This window comes from Linderina pennispora (assembly GCF_002104995.1).
Source record: "Linderina pennispora strain ATCC 12442 chromosome Unknown DL89scaffold_2, whole genome shotgun sequence".
Classification (NCBI taxonomy): domain Eukaryota; kingdom Fungi; phylum Kickxellomycota; class Kickxellomycetes; order Kickxellales; family Kickxellaceae; genus Linderina; species Linderina pennispora.
Window position 1 is genome coordinate 202,107 of NW_024468250.1, and position 17,334 is coordinate 219,440.

Below are 17,334 nucleotides of genomic sequence, written 5' to 3' on the forward strand. Positions count from 1 at the left end.
GTCCTTAGTTGAGCGCAGCAACCTTAACCAGAGCACCGCCCACGATGGCGACAACAGACAGCGAAACGACCAGGAGCACAACGATAACCATCTTGGGGACAGCGTATGAGTGGGATATAGGAGAATGTGTGTCGTGGAGGAGAGAGAGGCAAGAGGGTACCTAGCACGTTCGGGTGTGGCCAACCGCCTTTATAGTACAAAAATTTTCCGCCATTCACCTGGGGGCAGGCGTACCACCTGATTCCCTCAAGGTCTATTTCTGTACCGTCAAACCGACCAGTCTCCGGCATTCTTTCTACGCGCACTGTGCCCGCAGCAGGCTTTTTGTTCAATAATCCGCACTTCACTATATTGCGCATGAAGCTGCTGCTTTTCACACTTTAGTCGATCATTACGTTGAGCGAGTGTCCAGGGCTTCTTGGCGGCGGCAGCAAATCATTTTCTTCACAGCTGCTAATACAAAAATGTTCTCGAAGAACCAGAAAAAAGGCTGCTCCGCCAGAATTCCGGTCATGGTCCCAAGCGCAGGCATATGTGAGCTGTGTGCACATATCATAGTCTGGAAAACAGACAAATGGCCAGTACCAGGAGTCAGGCTAGAGAGCACGGCGTGCAGGGGTTGCCAGGCATGGACAGGTCGTATAAACGCGTCTGCCGATCGATCGTCGCGATCACCGGTGCTGGCTCGATTACAATGGCCATTTTGAGATTTTTTTTCCATTATCAGCCGCCGATTATCACAAACATCCCATCTAGCTAGGCTATACCGGACAAGTAGGACATTCAAAAATACGTCGAGGGGGATATACTGCGCTCAAAATGCTAAAAGACAAGCGTTGCAATCTCCATCCATGCGCCGTTTTGCAGAATCTGCTCGATGACCTGAGGAGTGTTGGTCAGCGCTACATAGATATCCTTGCTAGGTGGCCGCACAGGCATGATGGTAATGACCTCAATGGCGCGTCCCGGCTGGATAGTGACAAACTCGGGGTTTCCGAAACCAAAGTTTGCGTCATACATATCAAACCGCGAAATGTTGGAGATGGTTGCTGACAGCTTGAACGACGTGTCTGCAACCAGCGGGCCCACAAAGCTGCGCGGGTAGCGCTCTTGCACGCCGTAGAAACTCTCCTAGCAGTGGTGCCGTGATCGAGTCGACTGTCTCCCTCACCTTGATAGCAATCTCAGCAATAGATCTGGGTGTAGTCGGGGTCTCAGCCTGCGCCAGCGCGCTAATTACCCGAGGAGTGTAAAGCGCGTTGCCAACGTAGTTCAAACCAGCTATGCCCATCCGGTGGCGAGTGTTGCACACGACTCCAGTGCTCTGCAAGTCAGCCACCTCCTTGGGGCGATTCACCCGCAACATTCAGTGACTTGCCCTTGTTGCTCGAGGCCGCCTTTGTTGCCTGTGCTACCGTCTTGGAAATGAGCGAGACAAGGATGTCGTTGGTGGAAATACGAGTACCTAGAGGCACAAACTCCCTCGCTTGCTTGAGCAGCCCGTCCAATTTGTCGCTGTTCAGTCTGAACAGGCCGCCTTTCAGGCTGTCTGAGGCCAAGAGTTTGTCAAACATTATGTTGCGCGCACTGGGAGTCATCTGCCCGAGCTCCAGTGCCTTGTCGGAAGGATGGATGTAGCACCCCGACATCTTTTCGTCAACTTCTGACCTCTCCTTGGGGATGCTCTGCCGGAATGTTTCTCTATCGAGGCAGAACACCCGGTCAGGAACAGGCACACCAGCAGTAAGCGCATACGTCTCCTCTGACCAGCGCTTGATGAAAGAAAAGTATCCCTCGCCATCCATAGTCGAATGGCTCACGTTGAGGAAGATAGCCATACCGCTGTTGTCCTTGAACCTGACAACATGCACATTGGCCATCTTGATCTGGCCTGTTTCGGCATCGGGCAGGGCAACCGGTGGCAGACGCAGCAGGCCCATGGGACAAATAGCAGGGTCGAAGTTGGCTGCCTTGACATCGCCATAATGCAAGCTGTCGACAACAGTCTCTCGATACACTGGCATGTTCAGGTTATCCTTGTCAACGACGTTGTCCAGACCACCGTCATCTCGCTGGCGCAGGTATCCCGCCAGGATGGGGAACTGGGCAAGCGTCCTGTAGAACCCCAGCTCTAGTTTGTCGCTGGGCATAAAGCCGCTGTCGCCATTCACATTGCCAAAGAAGTACAGGTACTGGATATTGAAGTGCGACTCGAACGCATCTCGCGTGGTCAGACGAAAGACCTGAGATTTGACTGTGCTGGTAAAAGCATCCATGTCCTAGAGTGATATATAGAGCGGAAGAAGAGGGCGGAGAAGAAATGCATGGCCTACAAGCTTGCACAGCTGATGCACACACCACAGGGCCGCAGCTAGGCTCGGTGCAGACAGCGTCAGGTCCGCTGGGTAAACCCCGTGTATCCTTGGCTATGAGTTGACGTTTGTGCACTGGCCACTAGCTTCTAGTGCGGCTTGATCTCCACCATACGACAGGCTAATTGCGATCAAGGTTGGGGATTAGGGGCACTGGAAGGTTCGCTGCCACCCTTGACGACGCATATAAGCACAGCACCAGCCAGACATCCTGGTTTCTTATCCTGTTCCTCCTCTGCAAATTCCACAGCACGCCTTTCATAGCCAGCCATCAAAATGCCTATAGATTATAGCAAGTGGGACAACCTGGAGCTTTCCGATGACTCCGACGTCGAGGTGCACCCGAACATCGAGCGCAACACCTTCATCCGCCTGCGCCAGCGCAAGATCCGTGAAGAGCGCGAGAACCGCCGTCTACGACGTGAGCGTATTGAGACCATGATCCCGATGAACAAGGACCTCATTGAGCGCATTAGTGCGCTGCGCAGCCGTATTGCTGACGCCAACGAGGACTCGCTGAAGGAAATCATGAAGGAGTGGGCGCAGGACGTCGAGAAGGCACGTGTGGCCAAGGAGAAGCGCGACTCGGCTACAAGCCAGGGCAAGATCCCTGAGCAGCCACCAAGGACGAGATGATGGACGCCCTGAAGGCGCGCATCAGCGACGACTTGCTCAAGGAGGCTACGGGTCAGGGCTCGGTCCAGGAGAAGCAGAGCGCACTGACCAAGCAGCTGGATTCGCATATCGCCAAGCTCACCGAGAGCCTCGAGTCGGCAGAGGCGGAGTTGAAGGAGGTCAAGCTCGAGGAGGCAAAGCACATTGACCCGAGCACTATTGCGCACTCGGGGTTCGATCGCTCGTTCGTCAGCAAGAGCGAGGGCAGCTCGTCGGCAGCCAAAAAGCCAGCCACGCGCACAGTCAAGGATACTGTCACTACGGATGAGGTTCTGAACCCGGGCAGTGTAGGCAACTTTAACGATGATAAGGGTGCAGTGGCCGACACTGAGGAGGACTACAGCGAGGACATGGACGAGGAGGGCAACCTGCGGCCTGGATGCTGACAGCAAAAAGTTCGCCAGCTTCAAGTCCATGTCAGACTCGTACGACTACATCTCCAAGAACCTGTCTATCGTCAGCGAGAAGAAGGCCGACCAGATCCTGGGCCACGCATTCACTCTACAGCTTGACGGCAAGGGCGCCATGTCGCGGCAGTACGTGCATCAGTCGCTGATTTTGACCTATATCATGCAGATGGGTCCGTCTGGCGTCCGCCTTTTCTTTGACCGTGTCGCCTCTCCGGGCCGTGCCCAGGAGATGTTCAACAACGATGTCAATTCGCGCTATAACCACATTGTCGAGCGCTGCAAAGTCATCAAAGGCGAGCGCGAGCAGTACACCGAGCCCGAGGTGGAGTCAATCCAGCTCCAGTGCGATGATCCCAATGCTCCGATCCGCATCTCGGTACCCGACGAGAGCAACCCAGAGGAGGACCAGGAGCGCATCAAGCTGTTCAAGAGCATGCCCACTGTGTTCCAGGAAGCGCTCAAGGAGGGTACGCTTGAGGCTGTCAACAAAGCCTTGGCCACCATCCCTGGGCCTGAAGCCGAGCAGCTGCTGGGCATCTGTGGCCAGGGCGACTTCTTGGTCATCGACGGCGAGATTGTTGTCGACCCGAATGAGGAGCCCAGCAAGCAGTAGCCTGAGTGCCATTTAATTTGTTTAGAGCATTTTACGTAAGAATGAGCATATATACTCGTCATGCACCGGGTATATGCTACGTTAGGGGCTGCTGTCGTCGTCGTCACTCATCTCCTGAATCTGTCCGCTCTCGTAGGCGGCGCGCACCGGGTTCTCGACCTTGATAATGCCCGTCTTGTTCAGCCGCTCAAACAGGACAAACAGACGCTCGGCCTCGCGCTCCTTTTCTTCGTCTGTCATTTCCGCCAACTCTTTGGTAATCCCGTCGCTATCAAGGTACTTGCCCGTCACTGGGTCGATGACCCTGGTCCTTGGCATCGCTCCCGCCCTTGTTCATCAGATCAGTCGGTATCTCGATGCCACGAGCAAGCATGTATCCGGCAGCATTCCCGTAGCCCACAGCCATCACGAACTGCCGTGCATCCTGCTGCCACAGGAAATACAGGAGATCAGCCGACAGCACTTCGGAAGCACGCCGCCTTGTGGCGACTTCATAATCCTGACCAGCTTGCTGGAGGTTCCTGGCCGGTCCTCAGGCAGCTGCGTGTAGTCGGCTCCCTGGGGGTAGATGTCATCAAATATGCGCGTGCGTGCTTCTGGGTTCTCGGTTATAACACGCAGCAGAACCAGCACTACAGGCGCAACTTCAATTTGCCTTTCCTCTGACACAGCACGATTTGGTGATGAGCTCAAGTCCGCAATACACTGGTCGATAAGCTGCGTCATTGTCGACAGCAGACAGCCGATGTGTTTCCAACGGTTGGTAGTTGGGAACCACAAGGACTGGATCTCAGCTGGTCCCAGGGTCGAAAAATTCAGCACAATGCTAGCAGCCTGCTTGGCTGGATTCGAGAGATGTCCATCGAACTAGCGGAAGCTGTGCAAGAGCATCGAGGGAAGCACTTAGAATCGGCTTCAATGTGACTGCTGCACCTGCAGTTAGAACGTCGCTCTGGTCAGCATGCGAAGATTCACTAGAGCTGGTAGCACTGCGCTGGTAGAATACTGTCAGGCTCATAGCTGCCTTGAACAGCTCGCCCATCACCTGCTCAGGCGTAAATCCGCCAGTAGCGCCTGCCAGACTCTGGTCCTTCTGCAGGTAAGTCTCCAGAGCATCTGACAGCGGCTCTTGCACCCGCAGCCTCTCTACGCACATCTTTGCACTGTCGCTTGTTGTCAGAGCCAAAAATAGGCATCTGCCACACAGAAATGCTGTGGTTGGGTTTTCCAGTGTGGAGCCCAGTATCTCCGACACAATAGCGAACCCGTCAGCCCACAGCAAAATGTGTTTTGCATCCCGCGTCCAGCAGCATGGCGTTGGCCACGCAGGTCAATGTCTCATTACAAGGCAAGTGCAGTGAGCCGTGCTTCATCACCATCTTGGCATTCCGCCTTGCCCAGCTCCAATGCCAGCTGCAGAAGCGCACCAATCGAGCGCTGGCTACTGAGCTCGTCGCCCGCTGTGAGCTGCCGTCCAAACACCTTGAGAATACTCAGTGCCATGTGCGCTGCTGCTGCTGAGCACCGGTCTTGGTCCGTGTAAACGACTCGCTGCAGTAGCACTGACACACGCTGTTTCCTGTGGGGGAGGTGGAGTGCGATGTTGCTAGAGGATATGCGCAGCCCCTGCTCGATCTGAAATGGCTGGAGATCGGCATTCCCCGCACTAGCGACTAGGTCAAAGTAGTCTTCCTGCGGCATTTTGCATAGACAAGACAGTGTGATATACGTTACGAGAAAGACTTGTCAAGCCCCTGTTTTCGCCGGTGCGTTCCTAATATCTCTATGTTGATGTGCTGGTGCGGGTTGTGGGGATCGGCGGCGATCTGAGCCACAACCACAGTTTGCATGTCTGCTGGAAAAGCCCGGCACCAGCCCTGTGTCAATATCCGCGGCTATGACAGGTGCAAACAGCGTAGTGAAAAAGCACCTCCCACGCCAACAGTGGCGCTCTGGCATCTTGCTGCTTGGAAGAAAAACCTCCCAAATTACGCTACCGTGCAATTGTACCTGGCTGTGGTAGAGGCAGATACTATTCATGAGCGCCCCGCCTTGCCATTACCGTCCATGGCCACTTGTTTGCATGCTGCATTTCCTCTTCACTTTTCATTACTTTTTCTCTGCATAGCTTCGCCCCTAGTCTTTCTTCATTGACACCACTGACACCATGACCGCCTCGTCTAGCATTAAAGCCATTACCGCGCTCAGTCTAATCGGGATCGCTATAGCAGCACCAGATATCATTGGTGACACTGTCAGCGTAGTCAAGGAACGTCCAGGACACAGTTCATAGTGTGGTTGCGCCGGTGGAAAGTGCTGTTGCCGGTGCCCTTGCTCCAATCAATAGTGCCATTGCTAGCAATGCCCAAGAGTTTGGCGCGAATGCGGTCAGTTTTGCAGATAGTGTTGGCGGGAACATCATGAGTGCTGCGTCGGGCGTCGTTGGCCAGGTCAATAACCTCGATGATAACAGGATTTCGTCCGAGCTCGCAAAGCAAAACACGGCACTTGCAAGTCGTGGGACGGCTGGTGTTGCAGTGATTGCGTGTCTGGCAATTGCAAGTCTGATGTGACGGACGGGGCGTCCTTGATTGGCAAGCAGAGTGGGAATGGGTTCTTGGGCTTTTGTTTGAGTAGAGTTTCAGGCATCACAGAACGATATTCAAGACTCAATACTCGAATTTTACATCATGCGTGAAATGTAAGATCTGATGACTGCAGTTTATATACAGACAGCTGGCACGGCAAGCACATTTTGCTTCTCCTATCTGTTTGATTTTCTTCTTTCACTCATAATGGTTGCTCTCCCCCCTGAGCTTCTTGACATTATCATCAAGATAATAGTCACACCCCCGCTTGATGATGAGCTAGGGCCTAATCTGGATGCCAATGTGCCCTGTTTGTCAGTGGACCTGGCTCGCATTGAGAGCGGTTAGCAGAATGTGGAGAGTGTGCACTCTGCCCTATATATACAAAGCTGTGAATATTCATTTGCATGGCCAGCCCGGTCGTATTCCAAAAACCACTCGTCTGCCAACTCTATTCGAGGCGTACACCAGCGGATATGGCGGGGCAGTCAACCACATCGTGATCAGCATCGATGTCAGCACTATGCACGGATACGAGTATGGACAAGACTTGATTACGAAATTCTGCGAGAGCGGCGGCATACAATCGACCGTCAACTCACTGGATGTTGTTTTTGTCACGTCGCCTGGCACTACCAGGCTGTGCCACTATAGCGATGTGCTGCAGTCCATAAGCATGAAAAGAGCGTTGTTTAGATACCTTCCAAGCATTAGCAGCCTTGGTATCGAGAGCGGGCACAGCAGCAGGATGACCGCAATCATGCGCCAGCATGTGCTCGAAGACATATCGGCATTGACTCCAAACAACATCCCGAGTCAGAGCGAAATTGTCTACAGTATTGTCAAGTCCTGGACAAAGAGCATACGACTGTTTACTGGGCTGACCCGCATCCACATCTCGCAGCCTGCTCGAGTGACGGCTAATGTTGAGCTTGTACGCCGTAACGCAGCGACAATCAAAGAGGTCTCCATCTCAGCCATCAATTCTGTCTTTGTTGACGGATTTCTGTATCTGTCTTCCGACCAGGGTCAAGTATATCCGAAGCTGACGCATCTGAGGATAAACATGCGCGAGCAGCCATTGGTACGCATCAAAATTCTCCCTCTCAGAAATAACCCGTTTCCAGCGCTTGAGTCTTTTTCCAGCTGTGGATATAGCATTCCAGGGATTGAGAGCCTGCTGATGCATATCTCTCCGCGACTAGTCCATCTTGAGCTCACGATGGACCACCCCATGTATGGCGCTATGGTGGACCTGGGCATGGTAAACCATGGAGTGTTTCCAAAGCTCGTCTCAGCCAAATTGCACTGGGACTACTACCTGGGCTACATGACTGCTGACGAAAGTACACGCCTGATCAACTGCATGTTCGCATGGAGTCCAATTCTAGGATACTCCAAGATCCGTCTGCCCAACTACACCTTGCCAGACAATAGCCTTGGTCACCCACTATCAGGCTCACTGGTGTCGCTAGATATTGAGACCACCTGGGTAGCCTTCTCGAGGATGCAGCTGCTACAGCGCTGGTTCCCAAAGCTAGAGTCCGCCAGGTTTATGCTCGACTGCAGGGAATTTGCAAGCAGCCGAGGTATGGCCAGCCTGAAATGGACAGATACCTGTGGCTCGTGTGTCCCCCGCTTCAGGGTTCAGAGTAAAATCGATCACTATTCATCCCGTGAATCTCTGCCCCGAGTATGTGCCCTTTCTGAAACTGATGCTCAACAGGCGCTATCCGTCTATCAAACACATAAAGCTCATCCACATCTCGCAAAGACCCTTTTTTATAGGGTTCTAGCTTGCCGGCGAGTATGGCGAAACTCAATGGCAAAAGGAAATTTCTATCTGCTAAAGTGTGGGAAGGCAATTCAATTAAAAGGCTGCTACAAGAGAGAAACGGAATGCGTTTCAGCCCATCGATTCTGGGACGTGTGGTGAGCAGCCCGCCTGGACTCAACTTTTTAGCAATGGCAAAATGGAGGGGTTTACTTTCCTGCTGCCCCTTCATCATCTTGCTTTTCTCCTCCATTCAACTACCCATTTTCAACACTGGTGCGTTTTCATACAAAACTCCCTATCCGCTCTTGCTCGTACCTACTATAATACAATGCACGCTGCAAGCCTAATGCTACTCCCAGCACTGATGCTGCTCTCGCCAGTCAATGGCGGGCGGCCCTATTATCCATTGCCGACGCCTGAAGGTGCACTGGTGCACCCGATGGTTAAGAGGCAAGAGGCGGGAACAGAGCACAGCCTGAACAGAAAGGAGTTCATGGGAAGGATGTTCCCGGCAGTATCTAGTAGTAGCACAAAGTCCGAGAGTGGTGATTTTACTGCTAGTGTGCCGATATCGTAATTCGAGGAGCGGCTAGTATGACTAGGCCAAACTGCCTTTTTTGGGCAAACGAGGACCTACTACCATTAAAGCAATTCTCTTTCATATACCATTTCTGTGCAAAATATGGCTACCTAGTACATCCAATTAGTTTTATAAATACATGAGCTTCCTACTGATAATGTCTACTACCCTCAGGTCAACCAGGCACTGCTGATGGCCATGGTCGTGGTGCACATTGACCAGGACCTTATTCCATTTTGCTTGGCTATAGCTTTACGTTACCAGAGCTGCAACGTTTTCTATTCATCCTTCATTAATCTTGCCATACAGTTGGAGCAAGGCAACTGCCTATATTTTTGTTTTGACCACACGTTTGAAGCAGACATGAGACTACACTGGAAAATAGCAACTGTCACAGCATCTGTGGCTATCAGCATGGCGGCGCTAGCCGAATCGGCATCCACAACAGATGTGCTTGCCACGACAAGCAGTGGCAGCATTAGCCTGCATGGGCATTCAGGAAGAGCCAGCACGTCTACAAGCGATGGGTCACACCGGTCCGCTGGGGCTCTGATCATCGCAATATGCGGAATGACCCTTCTTTAGCGTAGATGTGGGTTTATTTTGAAAAGAAACAACTGTGGATTGAAAGATGTAGACATTAGACATATACGTGGGATAAAAAGGGGGCGAGTGAAGGACGAGTGGTGAGATGTTCGCATTTAGTAGGTGGGTGCCAAGGCAGAGAGCAGGATCACAATAACCCACCCGGTGACAATCAAGCCGGGCCGGCCACTGACGCCGCTATGCGAACGATCAAGCGTCTCCAGGTTCATGGACGAGCGGCCGTGCTCAATCCGGGACTTGCTTTCCGAAAACTCGTAGTCGCCGGTTGCCTCTGCCGATACCGATGCGCTGCTATCAATAGATGCCGAACGGATGCCTGAGTTTACGGCGCCAGGATGAGGCGTAGCGAACTGCTCCCACAGCGAGCTCTTGATGGCAGGATCATTGAGCATCAGCGAGATCGAGCTGACAGCAGACGGATCGTGAATCATGGACTCGAACATCTCGACGGCATTCGGGTTGCTGAGCTGCGATGTCAGCATGGACTTGAACCCGGCATCCTTGAACTGCCCCTCAAGTGCGGCAAAGGCTTCAGGCAGATTCTGGGCCAGGCTATCGAGGGAGACGGGCGGCTGGAACATGGGGTGCGCAGCAGGCTGTGGGGATGGTGATGGTGATGGGGACGGGGGATGGGCTGGGACAAAGTTGTCGGCAGCCACAAGCATGGCCATGGTGGAGATGAGCACGACGAGGATCCGAGAGACCATTGTGAGGTTCATGATCGGCATGAAATATACTCGCAATAATGGAAAGAAGGGATCCTCCTTGCTTGGATATTGCCGATGAAGAAGAATAAGTGCAATAGCAGAACAGACACGCCGCAGAGGAACTGTCCGGGTGAATAAATATAGTGAGGGAGATGAAAGGGGAAAGGAGAAGTCGTTTGCTTTCGGCGCTGGTAGTCTCTTTAGAAATGCAAAAAAAGGAGGCAAATGCTGGTTGTTTTGTATTTTGTAAAGAAAGGGTTAGAGGTGTAGTGAGGCGCCTGGTGCGTGAGGCGTTACAATCGGATGAATGGCAGTGGACAATATGAGGGCATCAAAGGGCAAACGGGCGAGGGATGAAGCAGAAACGAAGAGACAACGCGGCAGAGGGGCAGATGCGGTCTGCACGACAGGGGTTTAAAAGCAAATTTCCCACAGCGTAGTCAATATCGCCAGAAGAAACGAGCAGCAAGCGGATGCAAAGTAGTATTCGTAAACGTGCAATGTCCAGCAGGTGAGCCGAGGGGAGATAAACAAAAGTAGACAGAGTAGTAGGATGGAGGAGAGAAAAAAGCAAAAACAGCAAGCTTGCGCCCGATTTGTGCTATAAGGTTCGGGCTTGCTGCATGGTGGTGTGTACATCCGAGAGGGAGTGGGGACCAAGTTGCCGATACAGGCTGCGAACCGCGTCACGAACTGCAATGGGGGTAGCCAGTGGTCCGCTATCATGCACAGCATATTTTGCGTAACTGTCGGCTGACAACCTAGACCTGGTATTAGTTGGCACCATGTCATCAGCGGATCGCATGTGCAGGATCTGCTGCTGGCAGTGCCGAGCTACACGCAGAGAGCCGTGTGCAAGGAGCGCAGTACCTGCCTACTATTTCTCTTCAACATCAAACCAAGCCGGCGCCATGCCCGACGGTTTGTGTGGCTTAGGCGCGCAAATCGACGCATGCTGTCGACATGGCTTTGGCAGCAGTAAAATCGCCCAAAGACAGGCAGCGGAGCTCATTGGGCAAGACGGGGATTTATTACGACGGCGAAAGGACTACAGTTCAAAGACACCCCTGGTTGCACTAGTTGAAGAACTTGCGGTTGGGCGACTGGCCGTATAGGACGTTGCGCAGCTGCGGCAGCATGCCTGTCGGCACACAGGTCCAGGCGCGCCTGCAGTGTGTTGTCGACGCTGATGCGGCCGTTGAAAGCCGCCGACGTGCACACCACCCAGCACAGTATCCGGCAGCGGCGCGTTCTCGGCAACCGAGACCTCGACCGCCTTGCCGGTCTTCGCCTTGGCGCCCTCAACGGCCTGCGGCACAGCCTCCTTGATCAGCGCAATGTCAGTAGCGCGGCCGCGTACGGTGACCTTGGTGTCGTTGAGCTGGATCAGCGCCTGGGTAACCAGGCTGACCAGCAGTGACCTTGTAGGTCTCTGTGTTGCTCGACACCTCGACCCAGCGCCTTCTGTGCATCGACAAACACTGTGTCCAGGAGGGACTGGCGCTGCTGCAGGACCTGCAAACGCGACTTGTTCACCAGCGTCGAGCTTCAGGATCCGCTGCTTTACGTCAGCCTGCTTCACCTTGCGCTGGAACTGCTCCTCGACGTTGATCGACTCCTGGCGCACCAGCTTGGCCTTCTCAATGTTGAACTCCTCATCGGCCTTCACCTTGATTTCGCGAGCCTTCTCGAGGGCCTCCTGCTTGATGAACGCAACCATTTTGTTCATCTCGGAGAACACCTCCTCATCATTCATGGGGCGGGCAACAGTCGACATGTCTGTGAATTCAAATGATAAAGGAATAGTGGAAAATTGGATGAGAGTAAAAGTATAGGAAATCTAAGAGTGGGGAAAAAGCGTGCAATTCGAGATTTGGCTCACAGACACTGCGAGCTTTTAGCAGCGGGTCGGGGGAGGAGTGACTGCAATATAGTGTCCCCCCAGGATACGTGGAAAAGGCCCAAGCTTGCAGCCCCGTGTCGTCATACAGTTTATTGCGCTTAGTAGAACAGAATGCTCACCAGAATCATGGCCGCTATCATCATAAATACGCGCGAAATGAAGGCCTGCTGGCCCACAGGCTGGCCCGCGCTGGCAACACCGTGCATGCCGTTCGCCTGGACCGCTCGGGAACGTGTACGAGAAGCCCATCAGCGTCGGCAAGAAGCCAAAGCCGCCAGGTGAACACAAAGTTGCCACCCCTCGCGGCGCCATGGAAACTGCCAGGCACGCCAAATGGATCGAATCCAAAGAACTGGTTCGGCTGCCTCTGCGGCGGCGGCGGACGCTGGCCAGCCGGCCGGTTTGGCATGTTGGGGTTTAAGCCGTGGGTCCTTCTCCTCGCGGCCGCGGCCATACACAGGGATCACCTTGTCTTTGTCGCACCCAGCCTTGCACACCGGGCAGGTCGCGCTGCGGTCGAGCCACTGAACCAGACATGACCAGCAGAACAGATGCCCACATATTGTCAGCACCGGGTCGGTCGCCGAGTCAAAGCAGATGTTGCAGCTGAACTCGTCGTTACCGCCTGGCTCAGCCGCATTGCCGGCTGCTGGGGCGCCAAGGTCAGGTTCCTTGCCCTTGTCGGTACGTGCTGTGGTTGTTCCTGACACAATGTCAGTCTTCGTCTGCTATGCTCTCAGCCTCGGTTTGTCGCCGCTGGCGCAGCTCGCTTGAAGGCTCCTCTACACCCGTGATATGCACCTCCTGCTCGTGCCCTACTTCCTGCTGTTCCTGCTGCTGCTGCTGCTGCTGCTGTGATTCATGGCCGACTACAGCGTTGTTGGCTGCATTCGAATTCCCCTCGCTGACCGCAGGCAGCGCTGTTGTTTTGGTGTGTGGTGTGTCTAGGCGAGAGGCTTCGCCAAGGAGCTTCTCCTGATGATGATGATGCTGCTGCTTGAGCATGTTCGGCTACCACAGTGCTTGCCTCGGCGTGTGCATTATCGTTGCTGTCGTCCATTTTGTGCAGATTACTATGAAAAAAGGTTAAGAACTAGGAGACCAGAAATGTATGCGTGTGAAAAGAACGGAATTATCAACCCCCAAGCTACCGCCAGGTGGTGTGAGGACACGGCTTTTCCGGCCTAAATTTCGCATTACTACCAGCAAGGCGTCGCCAACCGATCGATCATACGATTATACCTGCGAATCACGACTTTATGTCTACTTTTGGCAGCTCAGGCCCGGCAGCATGCGCGGTACCCTGGCCATATATCCTATCCACCAGGCATGTCACAGACGTACAATGTCTGAAAGTACTTTGGTATTGAGTGCAGAAAGATAAGGAGGAAATATGGAAACAACTAGTTTTTTTTTTTTTACTGAGACAGCCACTTGTTGAGGATCTCAATCTGGCCGTTGACAGTTGCCCGGCTGGTGCCGCCGACCGAGCAGCGGTTGTCAACACTCTGCTCAAAGTTCCACACCTTTAGGACATCGTCCTCGAACGCCGGGTGGAGCGTCTTGAGATCAGCAACAGAGAGTTCGTTGATCTGGCATCCGCGGTCCTCACCCATCTTCACGGCGGCGCCCGAGATGTGGTGCGTCTCGCGGAAGGGAACTCCCTTGCGCACGAGATACTCGGCAAGGTCAGTGGCCAGCATATCACCGGTGAGGCTGCCCTTCATCTTGGACTGCGTCAATCTAAAGAAAAGGGTGTGTGCGAGTTAGTGACCATGTTTCGCGTGTGTGGTTTGTCGCCACGGTGGATACAATTGCGGCGAGAACCAGGTATAGATAAAGCGTAGCCACAGCGCCAGACTAGTGTTTCTGGCAGTCCCAAAGGCTAATCATAGCGGACATCATCCCCTCATGTCAAAAACTCGCTATGACCTCTTACCTTTAATGTAGCAATGACAGCGGCTGTGATCTGCAGGGATCCAGTCAGCGTATCGACAGCATCAAACATCGGCTCCTTGTCTTCCTGCATATCCTTGTTGTAGGTGCTCGGCAGACCCTTGTAGGTCATCATGAATCCAGTCATGTCACCGAACACACGGCCGCTCTTGCCACGCAGCAGCTCGAGACTATCGGGGTTCTTCTTCTGCGGCATCAGGCTGCTGCCCGTGCTGTACGCGTCAGCGAGCTTGACAAAGCCGAACTCGGCAGTCGAGTAAATGATCAGATCCTCGGCCAGACGGCTAATGTGAATCATGATCATTGAGCTGTGGAACAGGAACTCGGCGACAAAATCTCTGTCGGACGTGCCATACAGCGAGTTGGGCGTGATCGATGAGAAACCGAGCTCCTTGGCGAGCAGCTCGCGGTCGACCTGGAACGGATTTCCGGCCAGGGCACCCGAGCCAAGCGGCAGCTGGGACACCCGCGGCACAAATTGCTCCAGGCGCTGCGTGTCCTGCTGGAACCAGAACGCGTAGCTCAGCAGGAAGTGCGACCACCGGATCGGCTGCGCCCGCTGCAGGTGCGTGTACCCAGGCATCAGAACGTCAATATCCTGCGCTGCACGCTGTACTAGCACCGCAACCAGCTCGCGCAGATACGCAATCTGCTTCTTGACCTCCTCCAGCAGCCATAGACGCATGTCGGTGGCCACCTGGTCGTTGCGCGAGCGGCCCTGTGTGCAGCTTTCCGGCAACAGTGCCCACCAGCTCGCCCAGCCGGCGCTCGTTGGCTGTGTGGATGTCCTCGATCTCCAGGCTTCAGCTCGAACTTGTTGTCCTCCCATTCCTGGTGGACCGCAGCCAGGCCGTCGTGCAGTGTCTGGCGCTCGGCGGGCGTCAGAATCCCCTGCTTCTCCAGCGCCTTGATGTATGCCTGCGAGCCGCGGATATCGGCGCTGTACATACGCTTGTCAAAGTGGATCGACTCGTTGAAGGCTTCCATGAGTGGATCAGTGGCACCGGTGAAACGGCCGCCCCAGAGCTTCTTTGCGCCAGACATTATTTTTGTATGTGAGATGGTGGAGTAAAATGTAAACAGATGCTGTTTAGCTTGCAGAGATAAAGAGGAGATCGGTCTTCGCCGGGTGACTGCGTGTCTTTTTTAAATGGTCGACGGGCTGGGGTTCTTTGCTGATGAGTCGTAAGCAGTTTGTCTTTGCAGATCCGGACAATGCTGCTATTTTTCCTTTTCGCTTCCGCGTTGCTGCGAAAAAGTGAGTCACAACAGGCAACAGCCACCCTCACAAGGAGTCCGCCTCAGACTAGAAACGGATCTCAGTCTGCTGCCTGGATGACGCACTCGCTAGACCTACAATGCTTGCTCCGGCGGATCTGGCGAGGGCGTGGGAAGCCTGCCGGATCACATGAGTGGGACCAGATCGTCTGCAGAGATCGATTGAGCAGACCGGCAGTTTCATATTGTGATCCTGTATGTCTTGGAGGGGGAGATATGCTAGGGAGACAAACTTATCGGCAGGTACCCATGGTCGCTGGTTAGGCTGGCTTGTCCAAGTCACTGCATTTGACGGATAAAAAGCCCAATGTGCCTACCTCTGCCATGTGGCTATACACTGTGTGTATCTGGACATGAGCCATTTATAGCGGTGTGTGCGACATAGCACAGCACCAAATCGTCGGACATCAAGAGTCTTCGAACAGTATGCACGAAATCACAGCCTGGCAGAGACAGATCAAAACATGTAATCAATGCTGATCTATTACTCTATCACAGCACCAATCTAATTGGGCCGTGTTTTTTGCGCTGCCTTCGTCTTGGAGCCCTGACCAAGCACCTGTGGATCAAAGCTGGAGGATAAGCGGGACACTAAAGCTAGCCCTCTTTTCACTTCAGCGAATTTTTGTCACAGGTAAAGACTGGGCGAATCCATTACGGAGAAGGCGCAACGACAGATGCGGTGGTGGAAACGGAGATGCGATTTTTGACGATCGATACGCTGCGCCTGCGGGCGAGGAGAAAATGCGCGGGGCAGCTGAAACAGCGTCAAATTCGTGAAGAAATCTGGAATTTGCCTGCGACATTTCTGAAATTCAAACGCCTTCCACCACTCTGCCGAATGCGCGTGTATGGAGTCGGCGTGTACATTCGGGCAATAGCCTGGCCCATGGGGAGAGAGACGTACTTTTGCGCTGATGACCTGCCTCCCCACTTCCCAATTCCTTGTGTAGGAGTATAAACAAAAATAATGGCTCGCTACGCTGCTGCACCGGCCAACGAGGCCAAGTCCGCTAAGACCCGCGGTTCGTACCTGCGTGTCCACTTCAAGAACACTGTTGAGACCGCCAACGCCATCAAGGGCCGCAAGCTGCTCAACGCTGTGCGCTACCTGAAGGACGTCGAGGAGCACAAGCAGTGCGTTCCTTTCCGCCGCTTCCACGGTGGTATCGGCCGTACCGCCCAGGCTAAGGCTTTCGGCGCCACCATGGGTCGCTGGCCCGCCAAGAGCGCCAAGTTCCTGCTTGGTCTGCTCGAGAACGTCCAGGCTAACGCTGAGGTAAGAGTCGGATTTTCAACAATGAATGGCACCCACACCGCCATCGTGGATTGGATGAATAACGGCAGCGCTGCTGCTGCGCACACGCTCACTCGCTGTTGTTCATGATGTGCTGATATTCCAACCTGTTTATTTGTTACCAACCGCCTTAGGCCAAGGGTCTTAACGTCGAGGAGCTTGTCGTCAAGCACATCCTGGTCAACGCCGCCCCCAAGCAGCGTCGCCGCACCTACCGTGCCCACGGTCGCATCAACCCGTACATGAGCAACCCGTGCCACATCGAGATCATCGTCTCCGAGGAGGAGAAGAAGGTCGAGAAGGCCGACGACCGCGTCACCGCCCCCTTCCAGACCCGCAAGCAGCTTGCTGTCAAGCGCCTCCGTGCCAGCCGCAACTAAGAAAACCATCTGGGAGTAACGTCTCTTTGAGTTTTTTCAAAGTTGATTCTATATACGAGGTCATGCAAAATCTACATTTCTCTCATTCAAACATGCTGTGGGGATTGTTGTCTCACTGCCGCGATTGGCGGTCTACTACATGCGGAAATGCCCCTCTATGATTCAACTGCATATGCATGACATGTCTTGGCT

General features: G+C 53.8%; 11 protein-coding genes across 11 annotated transcripts; 5 read left to right on the plus strand and 6 right to left on the minus strand.

Moving 5' to 3' along the window:
- Positions 1–4: 4 nt before the first annotated feature.
- Positions 5–2,276, minus strand: DL89DRAFT_290550 (uncharacterized protein; the record flags this gene model as incomplete). Its single annotated transcript, XM_040890091.1, has 4 exons — positions 5–91; positions 832–1,131; positions 1,172–1,324; positions 1,365–2,276. The coding sequence occupies 4 exons, from the start codon at positions 2,274–2,276 to the stop codon at positions 5–7; spliced, it is 1,452 nt and encodes a 483-aa protein (XP_040746043.1).
- Positions 2,277–2,411: 135 nt separating this feature from the next.
- Positions 2,412–3,090, plus strand: DL89DRAFT_243719 (uncharacterized protein). The gene has a single exon (XM_040885042.1). The coding sequence runs from the start codon at positions 2,649–2,651 to the stop codon at positions 3,006–3,008; it is 360 nt and encodes a 119-aa protein (XP_040746044.1). The 5' UTR covers positions 2,412–2,648; the 3' UTR covers positions 3,009–3,090.
- A 371-nt stretch (positions 3,091–3,461) lies between these two features.
- DL89DRAFT_290552 (Hsp90 co-chaperone CDC37) lies at positions 3,462–4,070 on the plus strand (the record flags this gene model as incomplete). Its single annotated transcript, XM_040890092.1, has 1 exon — positions 3,462–4,070. The coding sequence occupies one exon, from the start codon at positions 3,462–3,464 to the stop codon at positions 4,068–4,070; it is 609 nt and encodes a 202-aa protein (XP_040746045.1).
- An 81-nt stretch (positions 4,071–4,151) lies between these two features.
- Positions 4,152–5,226, minus strand: DL89DRAFT_254891 (uncharacterized protein; the record flags this gene model as incomplete). The annotated part of the gene is made up of 4 exons (XM_040885305.1): positions 4,152–4,319; positions 4,351–4,497; positions 4,545–4,912; positions 5,004–5,226. 4 exons carry the CDS (start codon positions 5,224–5,226, stop codon positions 4,152–4,154), a joined length of 906 nt encoding a protein of 301 aa, XP_040746046.1.
- A 2,131-nt stretch (positions 5,227–7,357) lies between these two features.
- DL89DRAFT_264909 (uncharacterized protein) lies at positions 7,358–8,519 on the plus strand (the record flags this gene model as incomplete). The annotated part of the gene is made up of 1 exon (XM_040886431.1): positions 7,358–8,519. A coding segment is annotated over exon 1 (1,040 nt), but the record flags the coding sequence as incomplete, so codon positions are not given.
- Positions 8,520–8,631: 112 nt separating this feature from the next.
- Positions 8,632–9,012, plus strand: DL89DRAFT_254894 (uncharacterized protein; the record flags this gene model as incomplete). Its single annotated transcript, XM_040885306.1, has 1 exon — positions 8,632–9,012. The coding sequence occupies one exon, from the start codon at positions 8,632–8,634 to the stop codon at positions 9,010–9,012; it is 381 nt and encodes a 126-aa protein (XP_040746048.1).
- Positions 9,013–9,658: 646 nt separating this feature from the next.
- Positions 9,659–10,545, minus strand: DL89DRAFT_81986 (uncharacterized protein). Its single transcript, XM_040892110.1, has one exon. It carries the CDS (start codon positions 10,347–10,349, stop codon positions 9,717–9,719), a length of 633 nt encoding a protein of 210 aa, XP_040746049.1. The 5' UTR covers positions 10,350–10,545; the 3' UTR covers positions 9,659–9,716.
- Positions 10,546–11,182: 637 nt separating this feature from the next.
- DL89DRAFT_277355 (uncharacterized protein) lies at positions 11,183–12,105 on the minus strand (the record flags this gene model as incomplete). Its single annotated transcript, XM_040889439.1, has 2 exons — positions 11,183–11,469; positions 11,550–12,105. The coding sequence occupies 2 exons, from the start codon at positions 12,103–12,105 to the stop codon at positions 11,405–11,407; spliced, it is 621 nt and encodes a 206-aa protein (XP_040746050.1). The 3' UTR covers positions 11,183–11,404.
- Positions 12,106–12,329: 224 nt separating this feature from the next.
- On the minus strand, positions 12,330–13,291 carry DL89DRAFT_290557 (RING/U-box; the record flags this gene model as incomplete). Its single annotated transcript, XM_040890093.1, has 5 exons — positions 12,330–12,446; positions 12,470–12,616; positions 12,699–12,959; positions 13,018–13,131; positions 13,250–13,291. 5 exons carry the CDS (start codon positions 13,289–13,291, stop codon positions 12,330–12,332), a joined length of 681 nt encoding a protein of 226 aa, XP_040746051.1.
- A 358-nt stretch (positions 13,292–13,649) lies between these two features.
- DL89DRAFT_320501 (argininosuccinate lyase) lies at positions 13,650–15,292 on the minus strand (the record flags this gene model as incomplete). The annotated part of the gene is made up of 4 exons (XM_040891213.1): positions 15,028–15,292; positions 14,937–14,981; positions 14,171–14,905; positions 13,650–13,964 (listed from the first exon to the last, which is right to left on the minus strand). The coding sequence occupies exons 1-4, from the start codon at positions 15,229–15,231 to the stop codon at positions 13,650–13,652; spliced, it is 1,299 nt and encodes a 432-aa protein (XP_040746052.1). The 5' UTR covers positions 15,232–15,292.
- Positions 15,293–16,435: 1,143 nt separating this feature from the next.
- DL89DRAFT_232518 (50S ribosomal protein L22) lies at positions 16,436–17,136 on the plus strand (the record flags this gene model as incomplete). Its single annotated transcript, XM_040884925.1, has 2 exons — positions 16,436–16,744; positions 16,897–17,136. Coding segments are annotated over 2 exons (549 nt in total), but the record flags the coding sequence as incomplete, so codon positions are not given.
- Between the last annotated feature and the right edge of the window lie 198 nt (positions 17,137–17,334).

Coding starts and splice junctions, on each gene's coding strand:
- DL89DRAFT_243719 (XM_040885042.1), top strand. CDS start 2,649: ATGCCTATAGATTATAGCAAGTGGGACAACCTGGAGCTTTCCGATGAC.
- DL89DRAFT_81986 (XM_040892110.1), bottom strand. CDS start 10,349: ATGCCGATCATGAACCTCACAATGGTCTCTCGGATCCTCGTCGTGCTC.